General features: G+C 37.8%; 1 protein-coding gene across 4 annotated transcripts in view; it reads right to left on the bottom strand.

Annotated features, from left to right (window-relative positions):
- Nucleotides 1-1,787: 1,787 nt before the first annotated feature.
- Nucleotides 1,788-17,931, bottom strand: part of elna (elastin a) — a 53,805-nt gene continuing 37,661 nt past the window's right edge. For 3 of the 4 annotated variants that reach the window (XM_008276342.1, XM_008276344.1, XM_008276343.1), the window contains exons 27-47: nucleotides 17,876-17,926; nucleotides 17,554-17,625; nucleotides 16,995-17,027; nucleotides 16,643-16,726; nucleotides 16,496-16,531; nucleotides 14,749-14,751; nucleotides 14,621-14,647; nucleotides 14,509-14,523; nucleotides 14,368-14,397; nucleotides 14,160-14,186; nucleotides 12,990-13,016; nucleotides 12,756-12,803; nucleotides 11,188-11,247; nucleotides 11,028-11,102; nucleotides 10,852-10,908; nucleotides 9,398-9,475; nucleotides 8,645-8,683; nucleotides 7,874-7,930; nucleotides 5,567-5,602; nucleotides 3,928-4,005; nucleotides 1,788-3,323 (exon numbers count right to left, since the gene is read on the bottom strand). In XM_008276342.1, the coding sequence (XP_008274564.1) occupies nucleotides 3,277-3,323; nucleotides 3,928-4,005; nucleotides 5,567-5,602; nucleotides 7,874-7,930; nucleotides 8,645-8,683; nucleotides 9,398-9,475; nucleotides 10,852-10,908; nucleotides 11,028-11,102; nucleotides 11,188-11,247; nucleotides 12,756-12,803; nucleotides 12,990-13,016; nucleotides 14,160-14,186; nucleotides 14,368-14,397; nucleotides 14,509-14,523; nucleotides 14,621-14,647; nucleotides 14,749-14,751; nucleotides 16,496-16,531; nucleotides 16,643-16,726; nucleotides 16,995-17,027; nucleotides 17,554-17,625; nucleotides 17,876-17,926 (980 nt within the window). In that variant the 3' untranslated portion in view covers nucleotides 1,788-3,276. The remainder of the gene's footprint in view (nucleotides 3,324-3,927; nucleotides 4,006-5,566; nucleotides 5,603-7,873; nucleotides 7,931-8,644; nucleotides 8,684-9,397; nucleotides 9,476-10,851; nucleotides 10,909-11,027; nucleotides 11,103-11,187; nucleotides 11,248-12,755; nucleotides 12,804-12,989; nucleotides 13,017-14,159; nucleotides 14,187-14,367; nucleotides 14,398-14,508; nucleotides 14,524-14,620; nucleotides 14,648-14,748; nucleotides 14,752-16,495; nucleotides 16,532-16,642; nucleotides 16,727-16,994; nucleotides 17,028-17,553; nucleotides 17,626-17,875; nucleotides 17,927-17,931) is intronic. The other variant, XM_008276345.1, reaches the window with a different exon arrangement.

The following is a 17,931-nucleotide window of genomic DNA, read 5'->3' as shown; positions in this document are numbered from 1 at the left end:
TGAAAGTTGAATATTGCTGAATTAGGCCTTTTGTTGGTATTTTAATAGGAAAAGTAGTTTCAATGTGTCAAACTATAGTGTGCTGAAAACATCCAAAAATAAAGAATAGAATAGAAATTCTTAATTTATCCCAGATCTGGGAAGTTATTTCGATACAGCAGCAAAAAAAGAAAAAATACCAAATCACAACAAGAAAGGGCTGAAGTTAAGGATTGTTAAAAACAAACTAACTGTACAAAATGTGCAAATTGAAAAACAGTGCAAAAAAAGGAAAAAAGAAGAAAAGTGCAAACATATACATTTCTAAGTATATTTGACAAAATTTTGTCAGTTGTAGATTAATGGAAATTAGTGCATATCTGACGTATGACATAATGTACATATGGGATAATACCAAATGAGACATTGAGATATCAAATTGTCCCATGCAAGTGATCAACCAAGTTTTAAAGTGTTTAATTTGATTTTTTTTTAACTGTAAGTCATTGTTTCAAGAAAAATAAATAAATATTAAATTTTACTATTCATATCTGTACTGGCAGTATCCTCAAAATACTATTTTTTTTTCTCTTAGTTCTGACTCATTAATCTCCACCTCAGTAGGACTTATATTCACCAAACATTACAGTTTTATTCATATCTATATTCTGAAGACTTTCATTGAGGCGTAGGATCATTTATGATTTATCTTATTGACTCTTTTATTTCTACAAACATGTTCTTTTCTGGCTGTTGACAGTATTTTTTGTGTGACAAGCGACATGAAGAAACTTCCAAAATCCCCACTGTGAAAATATTCAACAGTATTATATCAAAACATATAGAAAAACAAAGAAATAGACATAAAATAAACAAAAACTAGCTGGTTTAATATAGTGTTGGATTTTGTGTAATGGAATTTTTTGCAAATAGGGGGATTTGTTATATAATACTTCATTTGCATATTTAAACAGTCCTATCATCAACAGCCACCTGGGGAAGTTTTATGTTGATAACTAATAATGGTTTTTCCTGTTCACCTGTAGTGTCTCCACTAAAACCAACAAAAGTTTGTGAAGTGTAAAATCTGGAAGTAGCTGAAGTGTAAAGCAGGGGAACAAAGTCTGCAAGAATTTGAGTGTGCAAATCAGCAGCTGAGTGCAGTCGAAGTACATTGAAATCAGCACCTAATGGAAACACACAGTTACAGGAAACAGGATCTGTTCCAGGAATGTTCAGGACATGATGGACGTGCTCCTCTGAGTGAAACTATTCCTTCAATAAAGAAATGTATTCGCATTTTTGTGTGCATCACAGCATTTTATCTACAGTTTCACATCAGTACTGTGGTATTTTTGAAGTGGGACATTATAAGACCAAAGCTGATGGAACAACTGTGTAAGCTACTTTTAAAGGATGTGGATCATGGGTCAGTGGTTCTCCCAGGAGATCATGAGAGAACAGCAGCATGAGTTCATTATTTCCAGCTGGAACAATAAGAAGTGAGTCTATAGTCACCACATAGAGACTCTGGCAAAATGTCTGCCCTTAATCTGAGGTTTGTTTTCATTACAGCAAAGAAGTCACACACACACACACTCTGATTTTAAAATACACTGAATCTGATAATCCCTGATTCATTTCGCTCTGTGGAACAGAACTGAACTGTAGCCAAAGGCTCAAGTAGGGAGGACTTGAACACCAGGAACTGATCCTACAGCAAACCCTCAGTCAGATGGTTTTGATCAATTCTCAGAAAAATCTGCTGCTTTATGAACTACGAGAAATAACAACTAGGAAGACGCACATTCTTTTAACACATTTTATTTTGTTATTTGTTGAAAGCAAATAAAATGCCGGGATATCCGGGAACAAGTCACATGTGTGTCGTGGACATATAAAAAGTGCAAAACCACACTGTTCCTCCTTATAAAAACAGTTTTAAATAAAGATGAAGAATATCCCACGTCACATAAGACAAGGTCTGACCCAGCGAGGCTCAAAGACAGTTCTTACACAGCACCGAGTGAAGGAACTGAAGCCAGCTAACTTCAAATTAGTACAAAATACAGTACACAGTTACAGAAAGAGATGGGGTCACTTGGCAACAGCGCTCATGAACCTTTGGTCAGTAAAGCCTTTTTAAAAGCAGCTCAAGTAAATAAAGAACAACAGGATTTTATGCCTCACATAAACACACAAAGGCCCTCCCGTTCAACAAAGTATTAATCCGTATTACAATTAATAACAGTGAATAAATGCAAAAGCAAAAGGATTGTTCTTGTTTCATGTTCACACATTTCTGGTAACAATAAAGCTATGAGTCAAAGCATGGTGAGTAATCAGGTAATGACAAGTTACATAAATGTAAATGAGGCTAAACATTTAAAGCAGACTAAGGCACTCTATCTATCCCAGACATGAGGACACATAATTAAACATTCAAACATACACAATGTACATGCCAGAGTAGTATCTGAATGATGTTTTAATCTGCTTGAAACTAAAAGGCTACGCTGCTTTTCCATTCCTTTTTGATTGCCTTCAGCACACCATTCTATAAAGAGCAGAAAATATTTGCCGTCATTAAAAACGCTGAGAAAACTGAACTGCGCAGCAACGAGATTCAGCAAAGTTGCTGAGAGCAGATGGGTTGGCCGAAGCCCCAATTCCCGCTGCTTTATACCCAGCAGGCCTAAAAATAGCAGCAGAGAAAACGGGGAGCCAGAAGCGACACTGAGATTGGCCAGATTTTATCATTTTTTTTGGACGACCAACCCAACTCCTGTGACATGTCAGAGAGGCGACGAGCTCTGCACAGCCAGGTGAGACAGATTCACCTTGCTTTAGGATTAAAACTAAAATCATTCGTAGGTCACATTGGCAGCTGATGGTTCAGACAGTCTTTCGCACAACAGTACAACCATATGTCCAAAGAACACGCATGCACACACACACACACACACACACACACACACACACACACACACACACACAGCAACACGTGATGACTCAAACACACTCTTTGTATTTTAAGTAGGCAGGTGCAGTACAGATAGTTAAAGCTGATTAACACATGAATGAGTAAAGGCACTATCAGTAACATACGTCACATCAGAACGTGTACAAAATTCTGGGTCGGTGGGTTTCTATAAAAACAGACACTGAAGTCAAGTAAGTAAAATACAAACATCTTTACAGGTTGTCTAATGGGGCTTTGTTTGCATATAAAATGTACATTCTAGATCATGCAGTAGCACCATGGTTTCTTGAGGTCACTGGATCTCAAGAGATCCTCTACTTCCTCCTCCCACAGAATTTGCCCTGGCATCCTGCAACGCCACCTGCAGCAACACAAAAACAGCCTAATCAGAGATGTTGTAATGGACAGAATCGCCACTTAACCACTTATAAATAGAAATCTATGAAAGTAAACTGCAACACCAAAGATAGATTGTACGATATATGTCCCACGCCTGCCCCCAAAACAGCCAAACCGGAAAACAATTAGCCAACTGTGTTGTTGCACTGACTCAAGCATTTTTTAAACCTTTGTTTAGGGGCAATGACACCAACATTTTAAAGCATTTTTTTTTATCACATTTGACTGGTGATTCTGTGTTTTAGTCCCAGTGACCAATAAAATTGTAGTTATGGCTCTGTTCTCATTCATTTAGATAGAAACCATCTCTTATTAATCTGAAATAACTGCATTACCAATGTGATTGCCAAGTTTCAAGACTTACCTCTAAGGACTTTGGTTGAGTCTCTCATTAGCAGTAATAAGGTGACACATGTGCCTTGTTAGTCCTTAAACTACAGCACTTTACACTCAAACTACTTGGATTTTGGTGATTCATCTCAGTAATGCATTGCTGTAGCAGGATTCTGTGCAACATATAAGCTCAAACTCGCTTTGTGAAAGGTGAGTGTGTGCAGCTCTTTTACCTCTGTAGACCCCTCCCCCTCCTCCTCCTCCTACACCGCCAAGGAAGCCCTGCAGTGGACCATACTTTGCTGCCTTGGCTGCAAAACAGAAGAAGCAAACAATATGGTTTTATCACGGTACAGTTTGGTGTCCAGCCTGAAGGCTGACTTTCTTTACAAAACACAGATGCATTGTGTGGCCTTTGTTTTTTAGCCAGAGGATTAATTTACTGGACACAGGATGCCCCTCCGCATCAGAGATTTATTACTATTCTTAAAATCAGAGAGGATTAAAATCTGCTTACAGATTTGACCTGATAAATTTGTCAAGGTGCAGCAACCCTTTGTTTCTTAGATAACAAAGTCATCGTTTTACTGATAATATCATTCAGGGTTTTAACACTGTGCTGACTCTTTTTCTTCTATTCTCTGAGCATACATTTGTATATCTGATTTTCTACTTGACTGCAATTTAGATTAGCTTTTGTTTTGAGTTTTTGCAGCGAAAAGATATTAATATGTAATCAGGAACAATATTCAGCATATTGAAATGAATAAAGGCTATATGATTTATCTCCTTTAGTCAAAATGTTGCTCAGGTGCAATAATGTTTAATGACTTTTTGCTTTCCCTCCCTGCATGGCTGATTGAAGATTTTGTTGACATTCAGCAACACAACAAGCATCTCCCAACAGAGCTGTTAGCAAGTAGAGACAGGAGACCTATTGATGTTCACCTCTATTGAACCAAACACAGGAGCTGGAAATAAAATTACAGATGGATTTACTGGTGGAGGTGGCAGCTACAGAACAGTTCACACAGTGTAAGTGGATGTTCAATACTGCTGATAAGGTCAGTGATGTATGGAAATGCAGCTGATATACTAAATAGGAAGTGTATCTAATCACAAGATATGTTAAGATACCAAAAACATACTGTGTTTAAAGAACCAGGTGTGTATACTGATGCATCATGATAGTTATCCATTGATTAAGTGATATCAAAATAGCACCTCAAGGTCAAAATTACCAGCCAACCAACATGCTTCCCTCGATCACTGTGTGCATGTGGCAGTCACACAGACTTAAAGGAGAATATCAGCCTTTAAAAAAAATCATAAGCAGTGTGTTGTACTGTATATCAGCCCCAAACACTCCTCAGTCTTCAACAACAAATAAGGTACAGCTCTGGAGAAGACTAGTGAGTAGACCTTGTGTTTGGATAATTTGTCAAAAATTAGGGTAGAAAAATTCCATTTGTCATGTGAATGGGTCAACGGCATGAGGTGAATATAAAAACCTCATTCAGAAATTCATGCAGGTGCCCTTTAAAGATGTCGATACCTAAGATACTGTGAGAGATTAAACCAATAATACTACAGCCTCTGAAATCGGATGTGCTTTCCATGAAATTATCCCATCAGCAGTTATATCCATGATCAGGAAAATGCAGATTATCATGCGTCCAGCACACAGGCTGTGCCATCTGCACTGATAAGCACACACCCTTCCAAACTCATCCAAATAATCTGCCAAAGAGCAGAATTTGTGAGAGAGAAACTGGATAATAATCAAAGGGGACACTTGCTCGCTGAAACAGTGCGTTCATCTTGTGCTGTTTTTTTTGGATGTGACAAGTAATGTTAGTGGATATTTGGTACCTTGCTGAGGAGTCAGTGGGGCCGGTACATATCCACCTAGACAAAGTCAAAGACAAACACAAAGACATGATGAGTTGATGCCAACAGACTAATGCTAAGATAAAACCACTTTGGGTCTTTCACAGGGGTTGATGTATTTCTCCTGGCCAGGATGTGGTAAGAACAAAACTGTTGACATTAGAGAAGATCACGTGGGAGGTACTTAAATCTGGTGCTGAGCTGTCTGATCCAGAAATACTCTCAGTGTATTTAAGATGCCAGATTTTACACAGATAATAGTGTTCTCCTGTCTGTATTTGGCATGTAAACCACACAGACTCATGATTTTAGTAAAAGATTTGTAGATACTGACACTTAAAGCTGCAAGAATTTTAGTAATGAGATGTGACAGACTGCTCTGTTCAAAACTGGTTTTGCAAATAGGTTACAATGCAAATGTAGTATTGTATTTTAACGCATTTTCTAAAGTAATCCAAACAATCACTCTCATAATTACAAGCACAGAAATGAAAAATAAGTCAGCCTCCTGTGTGTTGACAAGTTGAGTGTGAGAAATCAGACAGAAATGATTTCAAGTTAAAATTGAAAAGCCCCCTTGAAGAAATATTTGAGAAAAGCTGAATTTTTGTCTGCATTCATGAACAAATCTAATCATATTACCACAAAAATGTAGGGCTTTTCAAGTTTAATCTAAGATTTATTGGTGTTGGATAGGAGGATTTAGCAGATCTCTTTACTCTTTGTTAACCACTAAAATTATATTAAGACACCTGCCAAGTGGAAGTGTGAAAAAGCTGGAGTTGTGTTTCAGTAAAAGTGACCAGCATAAAGGGAAGCAGAGAGGGAGGAGTCAGTGATGTGTCAAAACTGCAGGGCCAGTGAGTCATTTACTAATATTTTCCAAATGTGGTTTCCTCATCCTTCACTGAATGAGATGAATGTTAGCGAATAGGGAAGGTAAAACATCCTGTCATTCTGCAGCAGCTCCCCTCTCCTTCTCTTTATGCTCTGAAGTTAAAGCGACAGTTTGTCTGTCCTTTTCTCCGTTCAGCTATGTTACCTGGCTGGTGGCAGTATGGCATTAATCGGCCTCCTGATCCAAAAACAAGGACGAAAAGTTAAAGAATTATCCATGTGCCAAATCTTTTTGTAGGTGGAGGCAGGTTTGGATACCAACAAACTTACTTTGGCTAACGTTGGGACAAATTATGATTGTTCGCTCAGTTATTTGAAAACCTTTTAAACCTCTGAACCCCAAAACCTGCCAGTAGGTTTGAATGGCATGTTTTCCTTTAAAACAGTGATCCAATCTAAACCATTTATCAAAGCCAGAAGCTGTTATGAGTGGCATGAGTGGTTCAGCTGTGACAAAGAATCTGAGAATTTTCAGGTGAACTGCAGGCTGTGTTTACACAGGACAGAGAAGAGGCAAGTATTGAAACATGTACACAAAATGTTGTGCATGTTGTTATGATTAATGGCAATATAACTGTGTCATACTTCACAGAAGACATTTTGGAGTTCTCTCTACTTCTAGCCATAGTTGTACTGTTTCCATAGAGGTGAAGGACTTTGTGTTGCAGTGAAAAATGAGCCCGTGGTGAATGACAACGTGACCGGAGCAAAAATTTCCAGAAACTGCTTGGGGTTCAGAGGGTTATTAAGCCAAGCAGAAATGAATACACCACTCTTATGAAGCAGTACTCCCTACTTTTGATTGTTTTTTCCTCTTGTCTCCTGTGCATATGTCTCCTGTCTTATGTAGCTACACACACATGCTCACACACAGAGCCGTGCTTCATGGCTTTAGAGGATTAGATTACGTTGACTAACAGTACATGAAACTAACGCTAATCTAACTCTAACAGCAGCTACTGCATCCCTAATGCTAACCTTGAGCTAATTTTGAAACATGTCCTTTAAATTTTAGGTTATGAGGACTTGAATTTTGTCCCCATAAGGAATACAGGTCCCCAAAATGTGACTGCATAAACAGATGTAGGTCCTCACAACACACACACACACACACACACATAAACACACATACACGATAACACTGCTGTCCTTTTCCTTTGTGTCCACCCTCTAAAGATAAATGGTTTAATTTTGTTAGCGGTTAGGCTGCCCGCACTGATTTATGACACAACCAGCCCACCTCAAACATCTCGACACAGAACTGTTCATTGCCAACACAAATATACATAAAGTCTGTCACAGACTCATCAGCCTGGGAAATCCGACAAAATCCTTTTAAGCCAGTAAGAGTTGAAACACTTACATGAGTGCACACAGAGAGCAGTTCTTTACCTGGGTAGTACTGTTGGGGGAATCCGCCTCTATAACCAGGAGCCACAGGAACCGCACCTGGAAATTGTAAAAGCAGTTACAATGGAGATTCAGAAATTCATTGAAGCAAAGTGTGTAATTTGACAACATGAGCAGGATCACTGAATAGAACGATTTATGTTGTTGGGAGTTGTAGCTAGATTAAATTTTATCAGGCCTCATCAAGTCCTGCATGTAAATTACAAATAGACAACCTAGTCAGAAGTGGCATACATACAGCGAATAAAGGAATACTTACCGTGAATAGATTACATACAGTAAATAGAGGGTTACATACAGAGAATATGACAACGTGACCTACTTCTCATAATCACAATTCTTAATTTGGCAAATCCTTCTGCTGGAAAAACTGTGCTGCTTAACGAAAGATGTTAAACCATCTGTAGTAGTGTTTCACACAGACGGATAAGCCTCTGGCCTCTGGGAGAAGGATCACGACCATGACTCTATTGACTAGCTTGTACAGTATTTGCGAGAAAGTGAGAGGAGGCCGAAGTGTCGGCTGTTGCTGTATGATTACACTCATCCATCACTGGTGGGCAGAGGAGGAGGAGGAAAGGCAGGACCAAAAGCCACACAGCACGAGTAAATTTGGTTGTGGTCTGCTAGAGCGAAATGTGCACAATGCTATACAACTGCCTTGTTCCTACTAAGAACATGGAAGGAGCGTCTTTTGTGAGCAAAACAGGGAAACTGAGCAGAATATATTAACAGGAATGGTGAGATTCTCACCTGGCTGATAGCCACCTCCGCCTCCAAGATTGCCGTAGCCTGTTCAAATTAAAAGCCAATAAAAATGCCATGAGAATGTTTCTGTTATTGTGATATACAAGCTTTATGAAGCTTTATGTTTCTATGGGTACAAGCACAGTAACAACCTCATCCAAATTTCCCCTGGAAGAGTTTTTGCTATTTCAGGGCATGACTCTCTGGGGGCTTGTGTTATCTACAAACACTGCGATGTTCTACAAACTAACAACAATCAGTCTCCAGCGGGAAATGATGTATTTCTTGACTTGCTCCATTTACAAACTCCTAACGGTACAGAAACACTACAGGGATTACTGCCTTTGATGGAGCTGTATTTTGAAAAAGTTTTGGCTAAATAAGTAGATTTCATAATGACCCTAAATAACCCCCTGAAACCAAAACAGTTTCTATGCATTTTTTGTTTCTGTCACATTTTTACTGCACCTCTATGGAAACAGCACAACCATGAATCTAAATGTAGAGAAAACTCAAAACTTTCCTCTATGTCATAAAGTCTAAAATCTAGTTTGGATCTTCATATACAATGATTGTCAATATCTGCCCCAGTCAAATGTTCTTCCAAACAACAGAAGCTGTACAAAGTGACTAGAAGCTACACACATCACTATTATTAACTATTATGTCAGTGTTACCAAAGGGGATTAGCTGGAAGAACAGGACTGAAGCCAATGAGACATTTATTGTGTTCTTCAATGTGCTATGAGAGTAACAGACCTGGTACACCTGGTTTGGGTGGTTTAGCTCCACCACCAGCACCTCCCAGTCCAACTGCAGAGGGATACGTCAGCCCACCTGCAACAACAGGGAAAAGAGCCTCTAACTTGTACTTGCAGCTGTCCTGCACAGAATTATAAAAAAAATGAAGACTAGAAACTCTGTGAATAATGCCTCCACTGAAACATCAGTTGATTTCCTTCATCAAAGGCAGCTTCTCATTCCTGATTCGCTTTGACCCATAAGAGACTTATCAGCATGCTGGCCAGCTTCCTGCACAGGAAAAGCGATGTGATGGCATCTCCTGACCAACTGTCACTTTGAGCGCTGGGCAGAATGACGTAGTTGTTTTTGAAAGTTGGCGGAACATTGTGTCTTAATGTTGGAACGTAAATAAGTACATTTACTCAAGTACTGCACTTAAGTACAATTTTGAGATATTTCACTTAATTACTTCAATTTTGTGCAACTTTATGCTTCCATTTCATTATATGTTAGAGGGAAATATTGTATTTTTTACTCCACCACATTTATTTACTTTTAAGACGAATATTTTGCCTAATGTATATTACAATAAACTTTTAAAATACAACACATTGTTAAAGATTATAACATTGGTTTCCAGTCTTTGTGGTTTCTTTTTGTCCCTTTTGTTTAATCCTTTAAAAAGCAGCTTGGAGTTAGGGATCACATTTCAGTTTATGAGCTTGACCAAATGGGGATTTGTGTCTTAAAATTTCTCACATTTTCGTTTCAAAAGATGTTTAAATGTTCTAATGCTTCACAGAAATGCAAGGATTTAAGAAAAAGGGCAAACTGTCTTCTCTACTATTAACAATCATGTGAAGAGCCCTAGCATTAATCTGGTGTCACTGTATATAAACCTGGATATGAAGTTCCAACCTCCAGCAGCTACAACAGTAACCTGTTGATTACACTCCCACGCTTCACTCTTGAACATCTAATGATGTAACATACAGTAATATATCCATCAGAGAGACCAAACGAGGACTTTTACTTTCATACTTCAACTACATTTTGCTGCTAATACTTGTATTATGTACTTTTGCTTCAGTGTGATTCTTCATGCAGGACCTTTTCTCGAAATGGAGTACTTTTACATTGTCACATTGGTACATTTGCTTCAGAAAAGGATCTGGATACTTCCTCCATGATTGCATACTAGTGTTGTCAGGCTCTTTTCTTTCAATATAGACTCTATGCCCCTGGATCATGAAGGCAGTGAAAAGCAACAGAATTGTCTGGGCACTGGCTCATTCAGGAAATATCAATAATAATCATAAAAATCTAATCATAATAAAAAAAATACCATTCACAACTATTTTTTAACTTTGAAAAGTGTAGGATGGAGCACCATTTATGCTTATTTTCCTATTAATTATTGTTCTTGTGGTTAACTGAAAAAGTTGAAACAAATACAGGTGAGTTCTGACCTTGATAACCTCCTGCTGCCAGTGGGATTCCTGCTCCACCTCCTGCTCCACCCACAACTACAACAAAGCACAATACAACAATGCATGAGCCACATGCAAAAAAGTAGAAACTTCCTCAGAAAACAGAAATATTTCAGAAGAACTGATGGCGTGGTTTGTTTAAAGCAGAAACGTACCTGGAGGCTTCAGAGGCTTCGCTCCAGGCAGTGTTCCGACTCCAGCTCCAGGGCCAGTACCTGCACCATAAGGCACTGAAGCACAGGGAGGATAAAGATAATAGTTACAGCTGCATAAACCATATCTATAAATGTTAAAAAGAACATATGAGAAACTTACCTCCATAGGTTCCACCATAGGGATATCCGCCTCCGCCTGGAATGACGCCAACTCCAGCACCTGTGGAGAAGAAGTGTTTGAAGACTGTTGGAGTGAAGATTCAACAGAAAATTCCAACACAATGAGGAATAAAATTTCTATTCTTATGCATGCTGGTATTAACCTCACCAGATACGTTTTATTGTAAGAATAGTTTTAATTACTATGAAAATACACAGATTACTAAATCCAGCTGTCAGTCAAAAGAATTATAAGTGATTAGACGTCTTATTAAAGGGCAAGCTGAGATAAATTCAAAACATCTATTTCTATAGTTCAGAAAAAAGGGGAGCTATAAAAAGCATTCTACTTCTTGATCTATCAATTAAAGGAGGTACTGTCATCATAATTACATATGATCAGTCTTCATTTTTTCCATTTTTGTACATATGTAAATATGAAATACTTATTGTGATTTTATTTTAACTGCAATCTGTTAGCATATAATTTTCCTCATATTGTAAGGAAAAAATATCTCTCTCTCAATGCTTTGGCACTACTGTTAACATAAAAATTCATTTGGACAAAGCATATTAAATTGAGCTGAAATGAATTGGAATCTAATAGATATTTAACCATTTTAATCATGAAAAACACCTTCAACTTGGTCTCATGTCCCATCGCACAATCAAAAAGTGCAGAATAGCAAAAACATCCAAAAACTGCAAACCTGCAGATGCACAAAACTGATGACTGTTCAGCCTATTAAAGGCATAACTGGGCTGAGAAAAGTCTGATGCAGCGTTTTCTTAAACATAAACTGGTGGTTTTATTGATCAAAGTTCAGTCATTAACTGTCTCGACAGAATCTGCATGTCTGGATAAACAAAGCTTGTGTGTGAAAAATGGATCTACAACAGTGAATGGGAACATAAAACGTGTATTGATTACTTCATTTGGATGTTTTGATTTTAAAATGTCAAAGCTTGATGGCGTTAACATGCTGTGTGTGCATGTGTGTGTACTGTGTTGTACTTCAGAGAAAACCTAGCAGCTGCAGCAATGATCTTGTGATTCCGAGCGAGCAAATTTAACACCAGTGCTGAAATGAACATGCAACTTTTAACTGCACCACATTGTGCTTTTTAATATACAATTACATAATTAGTAAAATTCTTTATATAAATAAACGTAGAAATGATATGCGTCTAGATGCATACATGTGGCTAGATGTTTGCAAACACTGCATTGTACCATATCTGAAAGATATACAACTCTTTTTTGCCACATGGTTCACATAAATAATGGAAGTTTTGCTCTTTTTTTATTTCTGACAATATTATTCAGTGTGGAATTGAAGCATTTTTGTTGAATTTAGCACTAAATAGTCAATCTACAATATTCAACCTGATTCATTCTGTGTGCACTTGAATGAGAAACCTTAATGTGATGAGAGGCTGATGCATAGCAGACCACAAGCAAAAGGATCATAGATTGATTAATAGATGAATATTATGTTGCAACATATTAAACATTATCATGCACATATATCACATGCTTTACAGCAAAGAGATTTAGCTCATCTTTACCTGGTACATATGGTTTCGGTGGTTTGACCCCTGTGCCGACACCAACACCTAAAAACAGCAGTGTTAAGAATTATTATAGTCAAAGGCAGCAGCTGTTGTATTTGTCTTTGTCTCCACCAAATGGCCAGATGGATGTATTGTACTGTCATTAAGTTTTAGTTACAAAGCACACCTTAGACTAAAGTAATAGCTAATGATGTGCTTAAACCAATAAAAATATAAATATTGGCCTACCTCCAGGCTGTTGAACTCCAGTTGCAACTAAAGAAGAAAAGAGACTCATGCATGAACTATCAAACATTCTATAATGTAAAATGTGTTAATAAATGAAGGTAAATGGACTCAAAGACAAAATCCTCACAAAAAAGAAACCTATTAAAACTGTTAGAAAACAGTAGAGCTTGTCAAGAGAACAAATAATTATTGTGCAAGAAGCCAGAAGGGGAAAAAAGTATTCGTATGCAATACTAACACCAAAGGATGGTTTCATCTAGTGTGCATATTCAAGACCTAACTACAACTAAACAAGTTCAATTTGTCTCTAGAAATATTGTTTGACATAAAATAATTTATTAGTTATGATCATTTGTTCATTCTGCATGACTTTCCTTTTAACTATGAAAGTTTCAGAGCCTCCTAAAGATCACAGCAAAAATATTTTGAGGACTATGTTTGCACTCCTTCACGATATGTTTTACCCTCCTACTGACCCATATGAACAGTTACCATAATGGTCCAGTCAAGTTACATACACTCCCTTTTTAGGAACAAACTCAGCAAGAGTGGAAAGATGAAGGTGATGATGCAACACTTTAAATTATGTTTCTGTTGCTAATTATTAATTTTAAAAGGCTGATCTGTGACAGTATCCAGCTGCTGGCTGTGACGGTGAAGCTGGGCCAAATATATGGTTATTGCTCGGAATTTGGCTGCTGCTGTGGTTTAATCTGTGCTGCTGTGGATATGTCCAGCTGCTACCATTTGAACCTGTGGTGCTTCCATGACAGATTTGTTTGTTTGGGGGTTCAGGAATGCAGCAACTTTAATACAACCCTCAGCCAGAAAGTTATCACTGCAGCCCCTCATGGCCTAGTGCTGCATGTAAGCAAGCAATAAAAGTCAATGTGTTACAGATATAATCGTAACATTGGCTTCTGCCACAGCTGCAGGTGACTTTGACTCTCTGTAGTCATGACAGTATGAGCTGTGGCCTACTGTGATACACTACTGAGAGGAAACACAAAACTACTGAGAGGGAAGGCACAAGTATTGTGGGGTGTAATATCATTGTGTGTCAGCGGATTTCCTGGTCTGTTATCCTTCATATTTGGGAGTGTGCAGCAAAGGCAGTGCCTTCTGAGCAATTCTGATGACTACAGATGTAAACAGAGACTGTACACTTACTAGGTTGACCTTGGCCTGTCGGACCAACTGAAAACACAAGCAAAGATTACATCTGTTAACACTGAGCGTCTATTAAAAGATGGGTTAAGAAATCCGCTGAGAACAGATGATGGTTAAATGGAACTAAATATCTGATACAAATCCAACTGAATTTTGAAAACTCATTAACAGCAAAGAATCAATGCTGAAAAAACAGAACTGTTCTTACCACCAGAGGGAGCTGCAACACCAGCTCCACCTGAAACATAAAATACACAACTTAATGTTTTGTCATGTCTAATCTCAGAATAAAAGTCATTCTGTTGTGTATTTTTTTATTGTTTTAATATGAAAAGAGTGACATATTTACCAACACTAGTGCCAGCTGTGAAATAAATAAAAAGCATCATCATGTTAAACTATCCACAATGACTTTACTTTAATTAATTACAGTAATTTACAATGTTACTTGTATTACTTACCACTCGGCTGAATAATTCCACCAGCAACTGTAAAAAGAGTCAAGAATAAAAGTTCATGAAAACTGCTTCAGACATATCACAGAGTTAAATAAAATAACTGCAAAGACATGCACTTATTTTTGACCTACCGCCTTTTTCCAAACAGCCACCATAAGAGTACGCAGTGCAAAAAAGAATGAAAATGCAAAGTTAGTTTATTTGTCTTTCAAATTATTTTGTCTGTTTGAATTAGTTGCATTAAAAATAATGAAATCTACAGTTTCAATTACTAATGAAATTATACATGAACAACATTACATGAATTACCTGCATTTTGGAATTGTAAGAAATAAGATAATACAAAACAAATTTGGACACAAAGAGAAAATTGTATAAAGACTGCAGGCATACAAAAGAACTATCTACTGAAAGGTGATATTCTATAGCAGCCACTTCACAGTTTACATGAATACATAATGAAAAAAATAGATTATTATAATCTGACTTCCATGGCAATGACATTAAGAACTTAAAACTACATAACTATCACGTAAACCCCCACTACAAAACCCAAACTGATGAGTGCAAGCATGCATGCTGTCAAAGCAAAGCTCTGTAGACCTTAAAGGCAAACAAAATGGCATTTTGACAAGATGACATGACCTTTATCTATGACTATTCACAGAATGACTTGAGAATTAATAAACTTTCCAGACATTGTTACGTATGATATTCATGAAAGAAATCCATCAAGCAGAACAAGCTGTTAGTAAAAGGAAAAGGAGTGATGTTGTGAAAAAGAGAAAACTGTGGCCATGATTGGCATAATACTGGAGGGACAAGACAGGTTAAATTAACTTCTCTTCCAGCATTACATGACACCTGCATTCAAAAATTTTGTCTGGCAAAAACTTCTAAAATCACTCATCAGAGTGCATATAATGCTGAAAGATGTAACTGAATGTCCTTACAGTCCCAAAGAAAAGCAGAGTTCTACTTTGTAAACTAACTAATGCATGCCAAAGACAGATTCATACAATCTTTCCAAACAGTATTTGAGAAGGTGAACAACTCTCTATAAACCTGAGAATAAAAGTTTCGTACTGTAACATCTGGTCTTATAAGTTCTATATGATCCGACTGAATAATTACAGATTATTAAGATTTAGGTATCTTTTTTGTATTTGTATACCAAATTTTGCTTTTAAGATTTTAATCTGTAATCATTCAAAATCCTACACCTGGCAAATGAAGTGTCTCTTTTGTGAGAGGCAATCACGTTCACAAATACTGAGTGGACTGACCCATACTATATCAGAGTGGCAAATGAATTACAACTCAACTACAGTTTGTTTCCATATAGAATTAATGCCACGTATTTCACTTCATGGTTAGAGGCTTTATGCAGACAGTAAATCTTACTGGGCTGTGGGACCTCTGGGGTCTTGCTAAATGCAGTAATAGGCGTGGGCCCTGCCAAAAAGACAACAGGTTCCAGTTTCATCCATTGTGCTCGAAACAGGCGCAGAATGAGAGAGGTCAGAAAAGGCAGAAGCTGTGAAATGGACCTTGATACTGCCACAGCTGGGAGGCTGTAAGCTAGAGATGGTCATTAGCTGGCAGCACTAGCAAAACAATCAACATGTGAGCTTTGTGGGCAGAGAATGGATGAAGAACATGTGGGATGGATGGCGGTGCAGGTTAGCTGCCTGTGCCCTCCTGCATGGCATGTGCTGAGGCTCTCAACGTATTGTTGTTTGCTTGTTTTACAGTACTGTAGGTTGTAGCTGTAAAATCTTCCACCCATATCCTGTGTATAATTACTGCAAAAAGACATGAATGTAAATGTGTGTACAGTAAATGTTTTTGGAAACAGGTTTTGATATTTCAGTGTACCTGGTCGAGCAGTTCCACCGAGACCGACATCCTTTGCTGTAAACACAATAAAACATCACTCACAATGAAAAACTTATATAAAGAAAGGTGCATTTAAGAAAATAAGGAACACTATTCTATCTGGTTTTCCAGGAACACTTAGACCACCTGGTACAGCAGAACCATTCGGAGCAACACCGACCGCTGTATCTGGGGTTGCCCCTGGCACAACCCCTGTTCCAGCAATGCCTCCTGCAAGAGTTCAACAGTTTGATGCCAGTTTATGACACAAACAGCATTGTCAAAAGCTTGTCTCCTTTTAAAATGCTCACACTAATGTCTGTTCTATCCCTGAGTTTTCACTCTCCATTGAAACTACTATAGACTTGTAGGACTTGACATCTTGACACCAAATGTTACTAAATTTTAAGGATGATTTACACTCAAAATCTTCTCCTACTGGTGGACAGCGTGTGCAACAAAACAAACTTTTTTATAACGGTTTTAAGCTACGCCTTACCATGCTTTGGTGGTTTAACACCGCCTGGATATCCTGCCAAAAAAAAAACAAACAAAAACATACCCTCATCAATATATATATATATCATGACACTTAGTATGATTTTGCATAAATTCTGAGATAAACAGTAGTGACAGTGACATCAGGTTGTTTTCAACTGCAGGAGCTTGCAAGCTGTTGAGGAAAAAGGCAACAACAAGCGCAGTTTTTTCTACACTTTCTATGTCCTCGTCGAGTAGCAGTCTTCTTCACTTTAACATCAAGAATGTGTAATTCACCATATAGGCTACCATAGCAAACCATCCATTGTTCTATTTCTTACATGCTAACAGAGTTACATCTAGTAAATTCTATTTGTCTTTTTGTTTTAAAGCAGCAAAAGTCCACATTGCTATTGAAGCTTTGGTATCACCACAACGGAATTAGAAAGGCTGAGAGGGCCAATTACAACTGGGCCACACCACCTTCCACCTATCCCAAGTTCCTGCAGTAGGAAGCTGCCTTATGGTAAATATAATAGTGGTCCTAGTGTCTTTTCATACATGTGCATATGCAGTACCTGAAACCCCAACCCCTCCAGGTACACCACCAGGTACTCCTCCAGTTCCTAGTCCTGCTCCTCCTGGCAAACCTAATTAGAGATAAAAGAGTGAGTTGGAACAATTGTACAAAAATGGCTCCTCAATTTTAAAATTATTCTCAGTTAACACACAAGAAAATTAGTATAAATGAGCAGCTTATACACTAAGAAAGAAGTGCGATAAAGTGATTTGAACATTTATTTTAAATTATTTCAAATTCTGCAGTTCAAGTCAGAATTATACACTACTGAATATCTCTTGATATGTCATATTTGTGTTTTGGGCTTATTTCTTTAATACCATATTTAGCAGCTTTTGCGGCAGCAGAATATTGTCCACCTCCTGGTACTCCTCCT

This window comes from Stegastes partitus, unplaced genomic scaffold, assembly GCF_000690725.1.
Source record: "Stegastes partitus isolate 25-593 unplaced genomic scaffold, Stegastes_partitus-1.0.2 Scaffold69, whole genome shotgun sequence".
NCBI lineage: Eukaryota > Metazoa > Chordata > Actinopteri > Pomacentridae > Stegastes > Stegastes partitus.
This window is presented reverse-complemented; position numbering and strand designations above follow the sequence as displayed.